This window comes from Plecotus auritus (assembly GCF_963455305.1).
Source record: "Plecotus auritus genome assembly, chromosome: 5".
Lineage (NCBI taxonomy): Eukaryota > Metazoa > Chordata > Mammalia > Chiroptera > Vespertilionidae > Plecotus > Plecotus auritus.
In genome coordinates, this window is record NC_137776.1 from 154,710,263 (window position 1) to 154,729,429 (window position 19,167).

The 19,167-nt window shown below is 50.0% G+C and overlaps 2 protein-coding genes across 11 annotated transcripts in view; one reads left to right on the top strand and one right to left on the bottom strand.

Moving 5' to 3' along the window:
* NFX1 (nuclear transcription factor, X-box binding 1) overlaps positions 1-5,032 on the top strand; it is an 82,551-nt gene extending 77,519 nt beyond the window's left edge. For 3 of the 6 annotated variants that reach the window (XM_080669961.1, XM_080669966.1, XM_080669960.1), the window contains one exon: positions 2,207-2,428. The gene's annotated coding sequence lies outside the window, so the exon portion shown is untranslated. Of the gene's footprint in view, positions 1-2,206; positions 2,429-4,497 lie in introns of those variants that run through there. The other 3 variants (XM_080669967.1, XM_080669963.1, XM_080669964.1) reach the window with 3 other exon arrangements.
* On the bottom strand, positions 2,352-18,145 carry AQP7 (aquaporin 7). Of its 5 annotated transcripts, none has more exons than XM_080669970.1 (10): positions 17,942-18,044; positions 16,825-16,871; positions 15,145-15,370; positions 13,250-13,367; positions 5,391-5,514; positions 4,594-4,731; positions 4,264-4,382; positions 3,840-4,057; positions 3,174-3,456; positions 2,352-2,563 (listed from the first exon to the last, which is right to left on the bottom strand). In XM_080669970.1, the coding sequence occupies exons 3-9, from the start codon at positions 15,246-15,248 to the stop codon at positions 3,174-3,176; spliced, it is 1,104 nt and encodes a 367-aa protein (XP_080526096.1). In that variant the 5' UTR covers positions 15,249-15,370; positions 16,825-16,871; positions 17,942-18,044; the 3' UTR covers positions 2,352-2,563. The 5 variants fall into 5 exon arrangements, with proteins under 5 accessions (XP_080526096.1, XP_080526098.1, XP_080526097.1 ...); XM_080669972.1 differs by having other exon boundaries at positions 15,107-15,370; positions 17,942-18,039; XM_080669971.1 differs by lacking the exon at positions 15,145-15,370 and having other exon boundaries at positions 17,942-18,145.
* Positions 18,146-19,167: the final 1,022 nt, after the last annotated feature.

Sequence of the window (19,167 nt, forward strand, 5' to 3'; positions counted from 1 at the left end):
CAGAGCAGTGGACAGTAGGCAGGGGTTCGGGAGGGACTCACTGGCTGCCTTGGCTCTGAGACTACCTCCCAGGGACATGAAGATGCCAGAAGGCTGAAGTAGTCACTGAGGGACAGAGGAGGATAGCAACCAGAACCCTGGGACCCATATATGCCTCTCCTACCTGTGACTGAGGCCTTATGGTTATGCTGCTCTGAAACACCAGGAATTAGAAAGGCCATTCTCCTCATGTTCACAGAGCCACTGAGGTTGAGAGGAGAAGAGAGAGGCTTATCCAGGGTCACGGGGGGAAGCAGTTGGCTGGGACTTCCAGCTGTGGGCCCTTCCCCGGTTACTCCCAGGCCTGTTCCCTGGTTAAGCTCCACTCTGGGATGTCAGACATACCTCTCTCCTTTCTCCCTGGGTTCCCTGTAATCTCAGCACCACTACTCTTCCCACCACCTGTTCTCAGGCTATAGCCATTTGTCATCTTTTAAAATATATGAAACCCATGTATATACATATCAGTTAAATATTAAAAAGCATAATCATGTAACCCATAAATTTTTCCCATCTCCAAAACTAGAAAATTACTAATAGCTTGCACCACTTTTATGCTCCTCCCCATCTCATCTCCCATTTCTAAAACCCTATATCCCTGGAAGAATCATCCTTTTTTTTTTTTTTTAAGTAGTTTTATCATGTGTTTGCTCAAAGAATATGTTACTTTTGCATGTTTGTCAACAGTCTAACTGGTGTCATACTGTATACAGTCTACTGCATTGCTTTTTATGCCTCCAAAATTTTTCCTTGTTGCAGGTAGCTATTGTGCCTTAGTTTTTATTTATGTATCAAATCTGTTGTATGTGACTGTACTGCAATGTAAGTATCTATTCCCATGTTGATGGACATTTGGATTGTTTCCAATGCCCCCTGACCATCCACTTTGTGCCCCCTTTCAGCCAAACCTCTTGAGGTGCCCAATGCACACCTCACAGCCTCCTCCTGGCTGTGCTCCTAAGATCCTGCTCACTGACCCTCCTTCACTCTTCCATGGCCCCAGCTATATCCACACACCCACCACTTTTTCAATCTCTTTCTTCAACTCTTTTCTGAACTCCAGACTATACAAAAGACATAATTGTTTATTGAGCATTTACTATGTGCCAAGCACTATTCTCAGCATTGTATATGTTTTATTCCATTGAATATGGGATCCACAGCAACGCAAATGGTAGGTAATAATAATATTACCAAAAAAAAAAAAAGAGGCCCAAAGAGGTTGAGTAACTTGCCCAAGACTGCACAATCTCTTGCCTTTCAAGTCCCCTAGACAACTCAAGCTCAACATGTCCACCATATAACTTACCTTCCTTTACAAACCAGTTCCCCTCCCATGCTCTGCTCTCAGTGGAGACATCTCCAGTGTCACAGGCCCAAGCCAGAAACTGAAAGTCAGACCTGACTCCTGCCTTGTCCTCACCCACTCCTTCATCCAATGCCAGCCCAAGTCCTGAGTGTTTTACTTCCTAATTATTGAGCAAAACCCTTCTTTCCTCTCCACACCCACCAGCACTGACCTATTAGATGTGCTGCTGCTCCTCTCCGATTATTGCCTCTCACCATACTTGCTTGTAGGCCCAAATATCTCCCTTTTCCACCAACCTGCACACAGCAGCTCAGGAGGACTTTCTAAATCTCTTCTCTCCATGTCCCCACCTCCAGAAGAAAGCCCAGCCTCCTCTGCCCCCTGTCCCCTCAATCTGTATGCAGTAACCAACCCCTGAAAGTATACCCCCCGACCTCAACTCTGCTCTATCTCCTCTGGGAAGCCATCCTTGGCCTCAGCTTTGAGACTAGACTGTGAGCCCTCTAAGAGCCCTACAGTCTCCATGTAGCCCCCTCTCCACCACTTAGCTCTTGACTCCTGTCCCCATTAGACTGTGTTTCTCGAAGGCAAACACCCAGCTTCCTCCACTCAAGGCCTGCACATAGGAGGTGCTCAATAATTGCTGAAAGGATAAACACAAGCAGTGATAGGAACCATGGACAATGCTGCCTTCTGAATCCCAGAAAGTAGGATGATTCCTGTCTGGCCCCAGAGTTGGTGTCTCCTGGCTGCCCTACCTCCATCCAACCTCTGGGCCTATCCCCTTGAACTCCATGAGGTCTTTTCCTGTCTCTACACCTTTTAGAAGGATTTGTCTCTCTGCATTTTCTTTTCTAGCTCTGGAGTGTCTTAATGTGGGACAGCTCTGGCACCAGGAATAAGGAAGAGGAGTCTAATCCCTTACATACTTTCCGTCTATCTACATCAAGCATTTTCAAGGGTGGGGGTAATTTTGCCCCCAAGAGAGAGAAAATTGATTATTGGAAGACGTAAATGAAAAAGTTTACTATTTGTATATAAAGCACAGGTGTACATAAAATACACAAACAGATATACAGTATACTAGTAGTTATGGTATTAAAATATGTAATGGGGGATGTGGGGGCCTAGCCCTGGATGATGTGGCTCAGTTGGTTGGGCATCGTCCTGTGTTCCAAAAGGTCGCCAGTTCAATTCCCGGTCAGAACTCAATCCCTGGTAGGGGGTGTGCAGGAGGCAGCCAATCAATGTTCCACTCTCACATTGATATTTTTCTTTCTCTCTCTAGAATTCAATAAAAAAAAAAAAAAAAAAAACCATACATACACACACACACACACACGGCTTCTGAGGTAGGACAATAATGGGAAAAAAAAAAGGTTGAGAAACTCTGACCTACATGCTTGGGCTTTGTCTAATCTGGTGCAAGGACTGGCCAAAACTGAGGGAGAGTGTTGAGTCTATCCCAGGGCAGCTCAGGGTATCCCCAGAACTGACCGCCCACCAGCTAGCTGTTGGTCTTTCCCCAAGCCATCCCTTTCCTGTCCTATGCCTCAAAGTCCACTGTTCTGTGCCTGGCATCTTTTGATCTTCTGTTCCTCCCATAGCCTTTCCCCATTCTCCCCCAGGGGGCACCCCAGCTCCCAGGACTGGAAGGAGTTGGAGGCCTCTTAGGTCCATTCTCTAACTTTGGGCTATGGCATAACCCTAGAGTTCCTGGAAGAATCAGGAGGGGAGCCTAACCATAGGAGGCACCCAGGAAGCAAGGGTGCCACTGTGGGACAGGGCTTTATTGTGGTGGGGATGGGGTCACAAATAATCTTACTTAGAATTGCTGTACTTGGATGTTGTCACTTAAGGGTGGGATAGGCTGGACTGGAGTTCTGTTGTCGAGGGACACAGAGACAGAGGCAAGGGAAGGGTTCGCAGTTTGGTGAGGCATGGTCTTGGGCAGTACAGGTGTTTGGTGGTCTTCATATTCCACGGGATTCTCCAATATCTGGGGCTCCCGTGGGATGGTGGAGCCAATGAAGACCACGTAGATGATGCCACCTAAGTAGGCACCGAGGAGTGGTGCCACCACTGGCACCCACCACCAGTTCTTAACCCTGCAGGCAAGAGGCAGAGGCCTGGTGAGGGGACCGATACCAGAGGTAGCAGCTGCATCCACCTCACGCCGAGACGGGGAGTAGGCCTGAGAGTAGAGGAGTGACCCCCATCCTAACCCAGGAGTCACCCCTGAGCCTGAGACACTGGTCAGCTTCACCCTGATTCAGGGACAGGGGCTGATCTGGGTCAGGATTTACATTCAGTCCAGAAGCGGGATCTGCATCCATGCTAATCAGAGGGGAGGTCGGGACCCACTCCTGCCTCCCCAGACCACCTGGCAGCTCTGCAGGACTCTGCTGTGCTGTTCCTCACATCACCCCTGCCCCTCCACATGCAGGAAACCCACAGAAAACTCCAAGGAGTGGGCTGGGCAGGGCACTACCTGAAGACCTCTGTGCCCCAACCGGCAATAAAGGTGAAGAAGCGGGGAGGCAGGTCCCGGGATGGGTTGATGGCATATCCTGTGTTCATGCCCAGAGACACTCCAATGACGACAATAAGGATGCCAATCACCACGGCCTGTGTCCCTGGCAGGGCTGGGTTGTTACGTTTGTCCGTGATGGCAAAGAGACACAGCTGGAGCATCCCCGTAACGAATACCTGGGGAGCAGATACCATAGCAGCCACCCAGGGCCCCTAGCCAAACCAGGGCCTCAGCAGTGCTCCCAGGCTGAACCCCCTGGCAGAGATATATCTTAGTACAGTTCCCATCAGAATTCTTATCCCTCTGTGGTGAGGGGCTGCCTGCCGGCCCCTTCCTGAGGTGGGGAGGGCATGTGGAGGGACAGCCACCCTCAACCACTGACCTCATCCAGGAAGCCCCTCCACAATGTCATGTACTCAGGAAGGTAGGTGGCAAAAATGTTAGCAGTGGCTACAGGGCCAGTCACTGTCAGATGTCCGCCCGAGTAGTCCATAATGGCTGCTGTGGAGACAGATTAGAGTGTGAAACTGCCCCTAATTCAATCAACCCCACTGTAGTCCCAGAAATAAGGTTGGAGGCAGGGGTTGGGAGCATCTCCAGGGCTTTTCTCTCCCAGACATTTTCACAGGCCAGGACGCTGAAATCAGATCTGCCCATATTTCAGAGGAGGAGGCTGAGGCCAGAAGTGGACAACCCAGGACAGGACACTCACCGTAGAAGATGCCATAGATGCTGGCAGCAGCCAAGAAGGAACCCACAAACTGACCCAGTACATACACAGGAAACTTCTTCCAGGACAAGTTGCCTAGTGCACAGTTGGTGAAGGTCACCGCTGCATTCATGTGGGCCCCTGCAGGGTGGGCAAGTGTGTCGGGAGAGAGAGAGCAGACCCAACAACAGCAGCAATATGGAGAGCCCCAACAATAATAATGAGGCAATGCCGAAACCGGTTTGGCTCAGTGGATAGAGCATCGGCCTGCGGACTGAAAGGTCCCAGGTTCGATTCCGGTCAAGGGCATGTACCTTGGTTGCGGGCACATCCCCAGTGGGAGGTGTGCAGGAGGCAGCTGATCGATGTTTCTCTCTCATCGATGTTTCTAGCTCTCTATCCCTCTCCCTTCCTCTCTGTGAAATATCAATAAAATATATTTAAAAAATAAAAAAATAAAAAAAAATAATAATAATGAGGCAAGCATTTATGCAGTGCACTCTCCCTTCACTCTCACAAGGACCCGAGGCAGAGACCACCATCTCCACTTCATCATTAAGGAAAGTGAGGAGTAAAGAAATTAAGTAGCTCGGCTAAGTTGTCCCAGCTTGTAAAAATGGTGGGTCAAGGAGGCCCTTGAAGAGTCTGGGTGAGAAAGGGGGTTTCGGGTATCCTCTCTCCAAGGGGGCAGAGGGGGAAGGTGCTGGATGACTGGGGGAAGGGGATGGCTGGAGATGGGCAGGAAGAACCTGCAGGGGATTCCTGGCCTTGACAGTCGGGCAGGGCCCAGGCTCACTCACCAGAGATTTTCCCTGCCACGTGCACTCCAATGGCGACTCCGAAGCCAAAACCCAAGTTGACACCAAGGAAGCTCCCAAAATTTTCTCCTAGAACCATATGGGCCACGGAGCCAAGGCCAAACACCTGCAAGGGAGGGCCTCTGAGGGGACTGCCTTCCCAGAAGCCCCAACCTCAGAGGAGGGCTCAGAGCTCAGTTTAGGCTCCTCACCCTTATGCCATGGGCCTCCCCCAATCGCCCTGGGAGACCCTCTGCCATGCCCTCTTCTTCCAGAGACTTCCCTCCTCATGACCTCTCCCTATTGTCCCTGTCAGGGCCTCTAAGACCTGACCAGTGAGAGCTGGGTGGGGAGTGTAAAAGGAGCCAAAGTGGGATAGTGGAGTCAGAGGCTCTTATGGACACATCCAGACCCCTAGACCCAGCCCACCTGAAGTTCGGGGGACAGCAGGGCTTCGAGGAGGACCTGGCTGCTGTGGATTGAACCCCTCAGAGCATCTCACACTTCAGCCTAGCCTGAAGGAAGATTCTTCAAGGGATCTCCAAACTTCATGTCTGGACTCTGCCATGGCCCCCACCCACATCAGCCCTGGAAGCCAGTAGGGGTCTAACTTGTACCCTTAGCAACATTTCTATTGCCCTCATGTGTAATTCCTGAACTTCTAGCTCTTACCCATCCCTAACTGCTGGATCTCCTCCTAACTGCTGGCACCCCCACTGACTCCTTTTGCAGGGAGAATAGAGGTCTGAAGCTAGGCCCTCACCTCCAACAGCCACCCATCTGAATATATATCTGCCTATCTCTTCAGCTCTGATACCTGCACCCAGCCTCTCCCTTCCTCTGCAGAGGCCTCCCTCTTGCCTGTATCTTCCACCCTCTCCTTTGCTCCCACAGACTCCTGTCTCTTCCTTCCTAAAAGTAAACCTTCCCACCTCAGCCCAGCCTTCCTGTCCACCTATGGACACCTTTCCGCCTCCTGTCAGTCAGGCTCCAGGAAAGAAACCACTGGCTGGCTCCTTTATTCCTTTGCTCTCCCTCCTCAATCTGGCTTCTACTTCCACATCTCACCAAAACTAAAGCTCTCTCAGAGGACTTCAGCCCTCTGATTTCCCAAAGGTCCCTTGAGACATTGTCTTACTTGACTCTGCTGACTTTGACTCTCTTAACCACTCTGCTCCTGGAAAGTCCCTCCTCTCAGCCTCCATGACATGTCTCCCTCATGGTTTTCCTCCTACCTCCCTCTCTACAGTTCCTTCCTACGTCCTTTTTCCTTCATCTGCTTCATGAGTGTAGATGATCCCAGGGCTCCATCCCTGGCCCCTTTCATGTCTCGCCCCAGTCACTCTTCTTGAGTCTTCTTACCAGGTCTATGGCTTCAGCTATGCTTACTGCACTAAAATTCCCAAAACCTGCACCTGGGAGCCAGATCCCTATTTCCCGATACCCACTGGAAGTCTGGGTGTTCCCAGGCATCTTGGACTCTGTTGAAAGCTCACCATCTCAGAAAATGTGATCCTCATCCGATGTTCCCCATTTCAGTTGGCCAAACCAGAAACTTGGATGTCACAAATGAGAGCTTTCTCTCGCCCCTCCCCCACACCCAATCAGTTCTGTTTACATTCTTCCCAGATCTTTTTCAGCCTCCTCCTTGCAGCCAGAGTGACCTTTCTAACACAGAGGTCTGATCATGTCTGCCCCTCATTCAAACATTCACTGGCACCCCTTCATTTCTAGGATAAAGTCCAAGCTCAGTAGGCCTCCATTCAAGACTCTTTATAATTCTGCCTCTCAGTTTCATATCTGCTCCAGTGTTCTCTATGTTCAGCAGTAGTATTACCACTAAATAATAATAACCACTTATTGAAAATTTACTATGTGCCAGGTACTAGTAAACGTTACATCTCTCACTTCCTTTAACCCTTACAACAACATATGCATTAGGTACTATTAATCTCCCCATTTGACAGATGGATAATCCAAGGCTTAGAGAAGTTGAGTGACTTGACCAAAGTACGCAGCCTGCATGTAGTAAGCCAGAATTTGAATCCCAGGTAGTCACCTATGCCAGACAGCCTCAGACCAAACAACCACACTGCTCCCTGCATGCCTCTGTATTTTTCCATACGCTATTCCCTCTGTCTGGAATATCTGATCCTAAATCCTGATAAAATGACAGTCTACTTTAAGGCCACACTCAGCATCTCCTTTGAAAAGTTCATGTGTTTTGGACATGTTGACTCCGAGGAAATCAGAGTCTGGATTTGTATCATCCAATGTGACGGCCACCAGCCACATGTGGCTATTATGTGCTTGAAATGTAGCTAGTCCCATCTGAGATCTGCTTTAAGTGTAAAGTACAAATTCATCAAAGACTTAGTAGGAAAAGGATAATGTAGAATCTTATTAATAATTATATATTGATTGCATGTTGAACTGGTAATATTTTGGCACTATGGGTTAAATATAATTATTAAAATTTGTTTCACTTGTCACTTTTTACCTTTTTGAAACATTTAAAATTACATATATGGCTCATATTGTATTTCCCTTTGATAGTTCTAGAGTTTTTGAAAAAGATAACCTGGAGGATTGTGGACATGAGGACTATTTCTGAAGCCATCAGGGAGAAGGAAAGCAGGAGAGGACGCAGGGTGAGAAGGCACCTGAGGGCTGAGCCTGGAGGGCATTAGAAATGCTCGCTGGAGCAGGTGTTGACATGAGAGAAGAACAAAGAGAGAATGTGTCCTGAACATCAGGGAGAAGCAGCGTTTCCAAGGAGGGTGTGGTCCACACAGTCCGGTGCAGCCTTTGGGTCGAGTGCATGAAGGCCTAGAAAGCCTCCCTTTGGATGTGACAATCTAGAGGTCATTAATAATGTGGTGAGCACTGTATCATCAGGCCAGGGGGACAGAAGCCAGGTCTTAGAGGCTGAGAGGTGAGTAGGCAGCGAGGAAGAGTTGAAGGGCTCCAAGGTAGACCTCCCTTTGTGAACCTGCCTGAGAAGGAAGGGTGCGAGAATGTGATAAATGAAGGGGCTCATGGGATGAAGGGAGGGATGTTTTGTGCTGTGTTGTGCTGTTTTAAGTAGAGAGACTTTGGTATGTTACGATCGAGAGAGGGAGAGGCTGGAGATGAAGGAGAGAGAAAAAGGACGGGGTAAAGTATCTCAGTAGACTGAGGGATGGGACTGACAGGATTGAAGGAGGGGCCCTGCCTGAGTGGAGGGGGAGAAATGTGAATACACAGGTATGTGTGTTCTGGTGGTGAGAGAGACAGGTGGATAAGGAGCCAGACACAGAAGCCCAACTGATGGTTTTCTCTTTCAAGCTGGAGGCCAAGCCATTTGCTGATTTAAAAAACAGGTAGTCCACCCTAGCTGGTTTGGGTCAGTGGATCTAGTGTTGACCTGCGGACTGAAGGGTCCCAGGTTCAATTCTGGTCAAGGGCACATGCCCGGGTTGTGGGCTTGATCCCCAGTAGGGGGTGTGCAGGAGGCAGCCAATCAATGATTCTCTCTCATCACTTATGTTTCAGTCTCTCTCCCTCTCCCTTCCTCTCTGAAATAAATAAAAATATATTTAAAAAATAAATAAATAAATAAAAAACAGGCAGTCCAACCGGCATGGCTCAGTAAGTCACAGTTCAATTCCCGGTCCGGGTTGTGGACTTGATCCCCACTGTGGGCCATGCCGGAGGCAGCCGATCAATGATTCTCTGTCATCATTGATGTTTCTATCTTTCTCTCCCTCTTCCTTTCTCTCTGAAATCAATAAAAGTATATTTTAAAAAATGAAAAAGCAGGCAGAGTACAGAGCAGCTTTGGGGAAGTCTGAAGAAAAGTGAAATAGCCAGGATAGAGTAGGGCAGAGGCAGTGAGCAGGGCCCACTGCGTTCCTCAAGAGCCCTAGGACAGATGCAGAGGGGCCGAGAAGTGGGCCAGCTTAGGGCCAAGGGTAGGATGAGGCAGGAAATGACAGGAACAGATGGGGTGTGGGAGTGGGGAGTGAGGTCAGGACAGACTGACATGGAAGGTCTGAAGACCAAGGGTCCTTATTTCCAAGTAGGAGCTCAGAACCATTGGCTGAAAATAATGAATGAGCAAATAAACCCCACCTGGTCTCCTGTGTCATGGTTGCTAACTGGCAGCCCATGGGCCTAATCCATCCAACACACGTGCTTGGTTTGGATAACTTAGTTTTGACGATCAGAAGTTTCAGCTTCTCTTGAGGAATCAGAAACCCAGGTAATGCGAACCTACATTCCACCCTGCATGGCGACAGTCAGCTGGAGCAGTGGCAGTTGTGTCCTTGCACAGGTGGGCACTCTGCAGTTAGGCCCCCTCCACTCTGAGTTGCTCTCTCTCTCTAGCCCCTGGAGCAAGTAAGTTTGCAACCCCTGCCCTATGGTCCAGTTCACGTCTACAGCTGGTTTTTCAGATCCCTGATGGCCCAGCTCCTCCCTTCCTGGTCAGTAAATGTGGCCAAGTCCTTCCAACAGTCAGAAGGCCAGCCTCGAGGACAACACTCTCATAGATGGCAGAGAGGAATTGAGTAGAACAGCCCATTTCCCTCGTCCTGGCCACAGTAAATGGAGCCCAAGGTCACACTTGCTTTTCTTGTAAAACCTTTACCCCGATGATTCACTGAACTTCCTACCAATTTGGCACAGGCCCAACAAATAACAATAACACAATGTCCTATATGAGCTTAAACCTCCCAAAGTTCTTTTACATGTGTTACTTCTTTTAATTCTCACAGCAATTCCGAATGGTAAATGTTTCTGCTCCCACTCTACAGACGGGGAAAACAAAGCTCGGAGTGAGGTCTTGGACTATCTGGAGCCCGAAAGTGAGGGCCTTATCTCAGCTGGGGGCTAGTTAACAAACCAGGGTTTGTTAGAAATCCTGCCATCACTAAACTAAGACACAGAGCATAGAGGTTAAGGGTCAAGACCATGATGTTAGACTGCACTGGATTTAATCTTACCTTAAAATGTGACTTGGGGCAAGTACGAGACTCATGGAGTCTCAGTTTCCCCCTCTGAGAAATGGGGATAATTTCTCAGAGGGGGAAACTCTGCGGATTTGGGAAGGTATTGCATGTAAAGGACTTAGTTTAGAATCAGTGCCTGGCATGCAATAGGTGCTCAATAATAATCTCCATAAAAGGAAGAGAAACGCAGACATGGGCAGGCATCAATGGGTGGTGCCTTTTTCCCTAAGAGCTTTCCAAGGAAGCACCCTCCTGCCTCCAGGGTTCCAAGGTTTAATAGCCCTCATGGGACTGGAATGTTTTGTCATAAATGAATTACTTTGCCCTGGATTAAGGCAGGACAGAATCCAGTGCTGTCCTCATAGCTCAGGAGCCAAGCAGGAGGGTGAGTAATGGGGGAGGGAGAGAGTGGGAGGCAGAGAGGAGAGAGCAGCTTAGAGCACTTGTCATAATGACCAGACACCAACGCAGGGGTCCTACATGTGAACTGGGTGTTGGGCTCTTGATCTTCCTCTCGCAAGTCTGCCAGCTCGATGTTAGTTTCATGTTTACTAACGAGGAAGCTGGAGTGTTAACAGTTAAGATACTTATGAAAGGTCACACAGGTAGAAGGTAGCAGAGCCGGCATTCAAACCCATCTCCAAAGCCCACGAAGGCCCTAACCGGTTTGGCTCAGTGCATAGAGTGTCAGCCTACGGACTTAAGGGTCCCGGGTTCGATTCCGGTCAAGGGCATGTACCTTGGTTGCGGGCACATCCCCAGTAGGAGGTGTGCAAGAGGCAGCTGATTGATGTTTCTCTCCCATCAATGTTTCTAACTCTATCTCTCTCCCTTCCTCTCTGTAAAAAATCAATAAAATATATATATTAAAAAAAAAAAAAAAAAAAAAAGCCCACAAAGGCCCCATTCAGCACATTTTATGACTGAGAAGGCACACTCCGAGGCACAGAGAGATCTGCTCCAGGCAGACCTCAGTGGCAGGATCAGGATAAGAACCCAGGCATCCAGAGTCCCTTGGGCTCGGTAAGTCCCATCACCTTCTATCCTGGGGCGCGCACGCACACACACACACACACACACACACACACACACAGGCACACTCACACTGTCTCACACACACTGCCTCTCTTCCCCCCACTTCCTCTGGCGTGCTGACTGCCTTTACTTTTCTTCCCAGAGGCTGCCCCTTCTTTTCATGGACCTGGGTCCTCCCTAAGATGCAAACAAGCATGGCTATAGCTCAGGGGCAGAGGCTGGCTGGGGAAGGGGGCAGAGCTGAAGCAGGGGAGGAGGGAGTTTCCAAGAAACCGCACCTCCTGGCTGAGGTCTCGTTTCTGTCCTCTCACCCACTAAAAGAGCCCTTGCCAAGTCCCCAGTGACTTCCATGTTGTCAAACCGCATGGACCCTGGTCAGTTCTCACCTTCTGTGTCTGTGGGCCCCCCACACTCCCGTCACCAGGTCACTGCCCACTTTCTCCTTCCACCTCTCTGGCAGATACTTCTCAGGCCCCTTTGTGTGCCATTCTTCATTCTCTCTCTCCAACATAGTGTCTCTTCATATACACGCTCACTGAACAGTTTTTTAACCACCATGCATATTCTGATGAACTCTAACTCCATACTTCCAGCCCAAGCTTCTGTCATGAGCTCCACACCTCTATAGCCGACACCCCCTAGATTTCTTCCCAGGTACCTCACCTGATCATGTCCAAACTGACCTGACCTCTCACCCTGTGCTGGGCCCAGGGCTCAGAATGGCCCCTTGGCACTTACCCCACATCTATGGCTTAAGAAACCTCCTTGATTCCATTTTCTACATCTGCCTCAAACATGTGCTTTCTTCTCTATCCCTGGACCATTCGCCATTCTCTATCCTAGGTCCTTGCAACAATCTCTTAACTGGTTCCCCTCACTTCACTCAGCCTTGCCCATTCTGCTGAGACTCCACACTACACCCAGAATGTCCTTCTAAAAATCCAAGTCTGCCCTGACCGATTTAGCCCAGTGGATAGAGCGTCGACCTGCGGACTGAGGGGTCCCAGGTTCGATTCCGGTCAAGGGCATGTACCTTGGTTGCGGGCACATCCCCAATGGGGAGTGTGCAGGAGGCGGCTGATTGATGTTTCTCTCTCATCGATGTTTCTAACTCTCTCTCCCTTCCTCTCTGTAAAAAATCAATAAAAATATATTTAATAAAAATCCAAATCTGACCCCATCATTCCCCTGCTTGAAGACCTTCAGTGTTTCCCCATTGCCCTCAGTATTAATTCTCAAAACCTAACACTTGCCCTGGCCTGTGTGCTCAGTGTTTAGAGCATTGGCCTGCACACTGAAGGGTCGCAGGTTCGATTCCTAGTTAAGGGCACATACCTGGATGATAGGTTCTATCCCCAGCCCTGGTCAGGGTGAGTGTGGGAGGCAACCAATCCATGTGACTCACATCGATGCTTCTCTCTCTCTCCCCTTCCTTCCCTCCTCCCACTCTCTCTAAAAATCAATGGGAAAAAATATCCTCAGATGAGTATTAACAAAAAAAAAAAATCTGACACTCAACATTCTCTCCAATCTCTTTCCTCTTGGTTTCCCTTCTCCCCACTTCCAGCCATGCCCCCTGACACTCCCAGCCCATGATTTTGTTCTACCTCCACAAAGTATGAGCCCTTTCTCTCCCAAAACGATGGTGAGAAAGGCAGAGCTCTCTCCTTACTTTCCTGTGCTTCCCCCTCAGGCTTCCAGATCAGAGATGGGAAATGGGCAATGTGACCCAGGAGGCCAGCAATGGGAGGGGGTCATGGGTTGCCCTTACTGAGCCCCAGCCTCGTGAAGTCTTGGGTTCCTGCCCTTTCCCCAGAGCCCCATTATGACACTCACCATCATGACAAATGTGCTCATGAGCTCGGCCAGGAACTCTCGCACCATCTCCTTCTGCATTATTGCTTGCATCCTTATTACCACGGGCGACAGGATCATCCTGGCCCTGCAGGTGGACCTGAAGCAGCAGCCCAAACCCATAAGCAAAAGTGAGACTCAAGTGTACTTGCTACCTACCCATCAGCCCTTTAACTCACGGCTGAGTTAATGGGTAACCCAGTGGCCTGTCCACACACACCTCCTGTTGCTCCGGGCTGCTGAGACAGCTGGGATCAAAGACATCTGAGTGTCACAGGGACATGGAGAGGGACTGGGGGTAGATAATAGGGCCATGCCCCTTCTTTCTGGTGGGGACTGTATCAGTGGGAAGACCACACCAACAAGGCCACTTTGCAGAGGGGGCAGTTGGGGATCTGATTAATGCAATCTGTGGTGCCAACGAGCCTTGGGCGAGAAGCAAGTGGGAGAGAGCAGGGAGGAAGGTGGAACTCAGTTGTCTATCTGTCTGCCTGCCTGCAGGAACCAGGTACCTGAGGACACAGGCAAGACATCAGGCAAGACCTGACAACCAAAAGGCATTCTGCACGCAGCACAGGGTGAGACAAAGCCTGCCCCCAGGCTCTATAAACAGCACTGAGGCCTGAAATGTACACCAGGTTCTGTCAAAGGTGAGGGGGTCTGCAAAGTGCACCCGCTCAAAACCAGGTCAACACAACAGAAGCTTACTGAGTGAGTGAGTGAGTGAGTGAGTGAGTGAGTGAATGAACAAATGAGAGAAAGGGAGAGAGGAAAGGAGGATCTTACTCCTTGGTGTATTCTCAGTGCCTAGCACAGTGCCAGACACATAGGTGTTCCAATATATATTGTAGGATGAATAAAAACTAGGGAATTGCCCTAACCGGTTTGGCTCAGTGGATAGAGCGTCTGCCTGCAGACTGAAGGGTCCCAGGTTCGATTCCGGTCAAGGGCATGTACCTTGGTTGCGTATACATCCCCAGTGGGGAATGTGCAGGAGGCAGCTGATCGATGTTTCTCTCCCGTCGATGTTTCTAACTCTCTATCTCTCTCCCTTCCTCTCTGTAAAAAAAAAAATTAATAAAATTTTCTCTCTCTTTGAATAAATAAATAAGCCCTAATCGGTTTGGCTCAGTGGATAGAGCATCAGCCTGCAGACTGAAGGGTCCCAGGTTCGATTCCAGTCAAGGGCATGTACCTTGGTTGCGTATACATCCCCAGTGGGGAATGTGCAGGAGGCAGCTGATCGATGTTTCTCTCCCGTCGATGTTTCTAACTCTCTATCTCTCTCCCTTCCTCTCTGTAAAAAAAAAAAAATTAATAAAAAAAAACAACACACACACACACAAAAAAAAACCCCAAAACACTAGGGAATTCATCTGTCTTACTTTCCATTAGATGCCCAGAACTTTCTGCAGTGCCTGGCACATGGTAGATGCTTGATAAGTGTTTATTTAATAAACTCATGATTGGATGGATAGAGGAAAAAGTGAGTTATAGGCTCTATCGTCTATTGGGGGTGGGGAGGGACAGAGCTTGAGTTTGGAGGAGATGGGGTGCAGAGGCTAAAGAGGAGAAAGAGGGGTAGAGGTAACTCTAAGTGTGGCCTTTGGTGCATGTTAAGACTGGTGACCCTCCCCCTGTTGACTACCTGAAGCTGACACTAGGCACTTACTACCTTGCCCTGCTTGGGATAGCAACCCCCACCCACCCCAGGCTTCCTAAATTTCCCCAGCCTCACAGCAGCAAAGAGTAAGCAGAGGGAGTGAGAAATGTGAACCAGGCATGGATACACCACCTTTTACTTTTCTGAAGGGGCCCCCGTGTTCATTGTTCACCCACCTAAGTCCTTGCTCTGTCCTTATCCCAGGAAAACAAACCTAGGGCTGCGCATTGGAGGGATATAGAGTTGTCTGGATGATCCATTGGCTCCCATCCAACTCCAGCTCCCATGCATCACCATGTGTGGTCCCCTTGCCCCCATGACTGGCGTCCTTAGCCCCGAAGAAGAGCCTAGGAGCAGCCTGAGGCAGTCAGGGGCCCAAGAACAGTCCTGGGAAGATGCCACAGAGGCAGAGGAGAGGTGGATAGAGCAGGAAGTATGTCCTACGGGGAAAGACAGAGTGAGGAAAAGGGGGTGTGGGGTGTGATTTTTAAATAGAGCAGTCAGAGTGAACCTCATTGAGAATGTGGCATTTGAGCCCTGGCCAGATAGTTCAGTTAGACGCAGGAGTGGGGAACCTTTTTTCTGCCAAGGCCGTTTGAATATTTATAACATCATCCATGAGCCATGCAAATTATCAACTTAAAAATTAGCCTGCTGTATTTGGTCAAACATTTAACTCACCCCTAAAGCCTTGGCAGGGCCAGACCAAATGATTTCAAAGGCCTTATATGGCCCATGGCTGGACGTTCCCTACCTCTGAGTTAGAGCATCATCCTGATACACCAAGATTGCAGGTTCGATCCCCAGTCAGGGCACGGACAAGAATCAACCAAAGAATGCATAAATAAGTGGCACAACAAATCAGTCTCCTCTCTCTCTCTCTTTAAATAAATAAATAAGCCCTAATCGGTTTGGCTCAGTGGATAGAGCATCAGCCTGCAGACTGAAGGGTCCCAGGTTCGATTCCGGTCAAGGGCATGTACCTTGGTTGTGGGCACATCCCCAGTAGGGGGTGTGCAGGAGGCAGCTGATCAATGTTTCTCTCTCATCGATGTTTCTAACTCTCTATTCCTCTCCCTTCCTCTCTGTAAAAAAATCAATAAAATATATTTTTAAAATAAATAAATAAGATGTGGCATTTGAGCAAAGACACAATTAACTATGGGAAGAATACACTGAGTGGCCAGATTATTATGATCTCTGAATGCATAATAATCTGGCCACTCCAATATATATATTAGAGGCCTGGTGCAGGAATTCGTGCATGGGTGGGGTCCGGCCAGCCTGGCCAGGGGAAGGTGACATGGGCGGTTGACCAGCTTGCATCTGGTTGAACTACTGGTCAAGGGGACAATTTGCATATTAGCCTTTTATTATATAGGATATACACTGAGTGACCAGATTATTATGCGTTCAGAGATCATAATAATCTGCCCACTCAGTGTATTTCAGGCAAAGCAACAGTCACTGAAGAACTGAGGTAAGGAAGCTCCAATGTGGCTGGAGTGGGCAGAGTTAGGGTGGGGTAGGAGAGGTCAGAAAGGAAACAGACTAGGTAGGTAGGGCCTTGGCCATTGCAAAGACTTTGGCCTCTATTTCACCCCAAAAAAACCTGAGCCTGAGAGGGTGAGAGGTAGTGAGTTTAGTTCAGTTGAGCACCACCACTGACCAATCCCTTGACCCTTACCCAGGTCTTTCTGAGCTTCCCTTCACCCCAGGGCCCAGCCTGTGCTTCGCTATAGGCACAGGTGGGAGAGGCCCTTTCTCTGGGCCTCATGAGCTACTGAGGGCATCAGCTGGCATGAGGGAGAGGCTTAGAGTGGGGCAGAGAGGGCACTGGGTGCGCTGGGGGTGGGAGATGGGGGCTGGTATAGGGGAATGAGTGGGTGCTTACCGCTTATTCTTGTCCGCTTGAGTCATTCTAGCAGAGATATTTAGATACTGTGGAAGCAAAGAAAGGTCACTAGGGCTTGGGGGTACAGAACTTGGCCCCACATTCTCATCAGACCTCAGCCTCCAGGAGAAGTTACAGGACCAGTTGCTACTGGTTCCAACCCCTCAACCCAGCCAACCTGGCAGGGAGTAGGCATGCGGTTGGATGTGCTTCAGCCAATGGGAAGAGGCCCTGGAGTCCTACCCCCTCTACTCATGCTGTCCTCAGGACCCTAAACTCTGGACCAGGCCCTTCAGAGCTCCTCTGACCTTCCCATGTCTGTAACACACTTTGGACAGTGGGGATGACCACAGATTCCCCTCAGTGGCTCCACCCTCACATGTGCGGCTATTATTGCCTTGAGCCTAACCTCAAGCCCTCTTGCTACTGACTTAAACTGTGACTTTCCAGGGCCTCTTTCTTACACACACATATGCACACAGGATGAGGTTCTCAAAATTCATTTAGTCCATACCCCACTCAGAGCAAGGTTTATCCTTCTCGCCATTCCTGGAAATTCCTTATATTCCCATTTTCCTTGCAAATGGCAGCACCAACATAACTCTTGAGTTTCCCCATTATGTATGTCCCACTTGTTCTCTAGCCCAATTCCCTCTAGCTGTAGTACAGTCACAACCCTAGCCCTGATTGCAGAACTGCATTAGCCCCAGCCCCAGCCTCTCAAGAGGGAGAAACCACTCCAGCAACGCCAGCAATAACCCATATCTCTGATCCTCATCCCTCCTGCCTCAATCCAATGTCGCTGGTCTCCACTCTCTCCTGGTCCCACCACCTCACCCTGCTGACAGCCCAGTGCCACACATCCTCCCAATCTGCTCCACCACTGATCCTCCCAGCATTCAATTTACAGGTGAGGAAACAAGCCCAGAGAGAGTGTCATGCAGCAACTCAGGACTAAACCAGAACAGACATCCAGGCTTTCACCTCCCAACTGGGGTTTCTTCCCCAGATGGTCACATGGTCACCTCTTCCCCATATGGTTCCCAGGGAGTGGCGTTCCCAGGCCTGGGTCCCAGAGGAGGCCCCTTGTCCCAGCCCTGCCTAGAGCCAGACTCACTCTGCTGAAATGCCTTATTTCTCAGCGTCCACTTTGGGGCCTTCTCAGTTACAGCAGGTCTCAGTCTTGTTTCTCCATGACTGTCCCAAGCTCTGGCTGCTCCCCTAGCCGGTGCTCTGTTGTCCTTGTGTCCCCTGTCTAGGGCCCGCCCCTCAGCCCTCGTGGGGCGGCTCCAAGTGCTGCTCTGCTCTGCTCTTCTCCTCCAGAGGAGAGGTCAGTGGAGCAGGGGTTTGGCCCGTACCACTTGAGCCAAGTCCAGATGAACTGCCCAGAATAGCATCACTTCTCCTGCCAGCAGTGCCATGGAAACCAGGTTCTGAGACAGCCCTTGTGAGGTCAGAGATGGAGCTCAGGGTGGGCGCTGGGCCTCATGGTCCCAGAGGAAGGATCTGTTCTCCAAGCCAAGTGTCCAGCCCAAAGCCAGAGGAAGCCCTCTCAGGCCCCAGGCCCAGGGAAGGCTCCAGAGGCTCCTGAGTGTCTGGCTGTGGGGAGAGCTGTGCAGAATGTGGAATGGAAAGTTCTAGAGATCAACAACCACGTGCAGAGTTTCGGGGGGAGACCCTGGGTCAGTCCTCAGGGAGCCCCTATTCTGAAGGAGGAAGGGGAGACTCAGGCCCTGGACTTACCCAGTCTGAAGGGAAGGAGGACACACGAGCCATATTTGCAGGAAAACCCCAGTCTGAGAGGGGAGGAAGAAAGCCAAGCCCGGTCCTCTGGGGGCCCCTAATCTGGAGTGGGAGAGAAGAAGCCTGGGTCTCATCCTCTGGGAGCCCCCATCTGAGCAGGAGATGGGACACCTAGACCTTGTGCTCAAAAACACTTCCCTTGGGGACAGCAAGTGAGGCCCCTGTGGAGGAACCAAAGCTGACCAGAGTATGGGGCCCCGACCCAGGGGTGCAGGAGCTCAGTGACTAAGGTGGGGTCAGGCGCCAGCCGGGGACCCACTGCCTTCTGAGAGGACTTCTGGAGCTGGGGCACAGCTGGGCCTCCAAGGACGAGGCAATTCAGGATTTAAGCAGGTGACCCAGTGCTGAGACAAAAGGGAATGGTTGCTGGTCTGCAAATTGTAAGGAGACCTGTGAAGTGGACTGCTAGGTGGGAGGCAGTAAGTCCAGGGAACGCCTTGTGGGGAGGCAGTGTAAGAGCTGGAATAGGACTGTCCTCTAGAGGGGGCCAGTAGACCAGGCCAGGTCTGGAACCTGGGCTGCCCAGGTCCCCATCCCAAC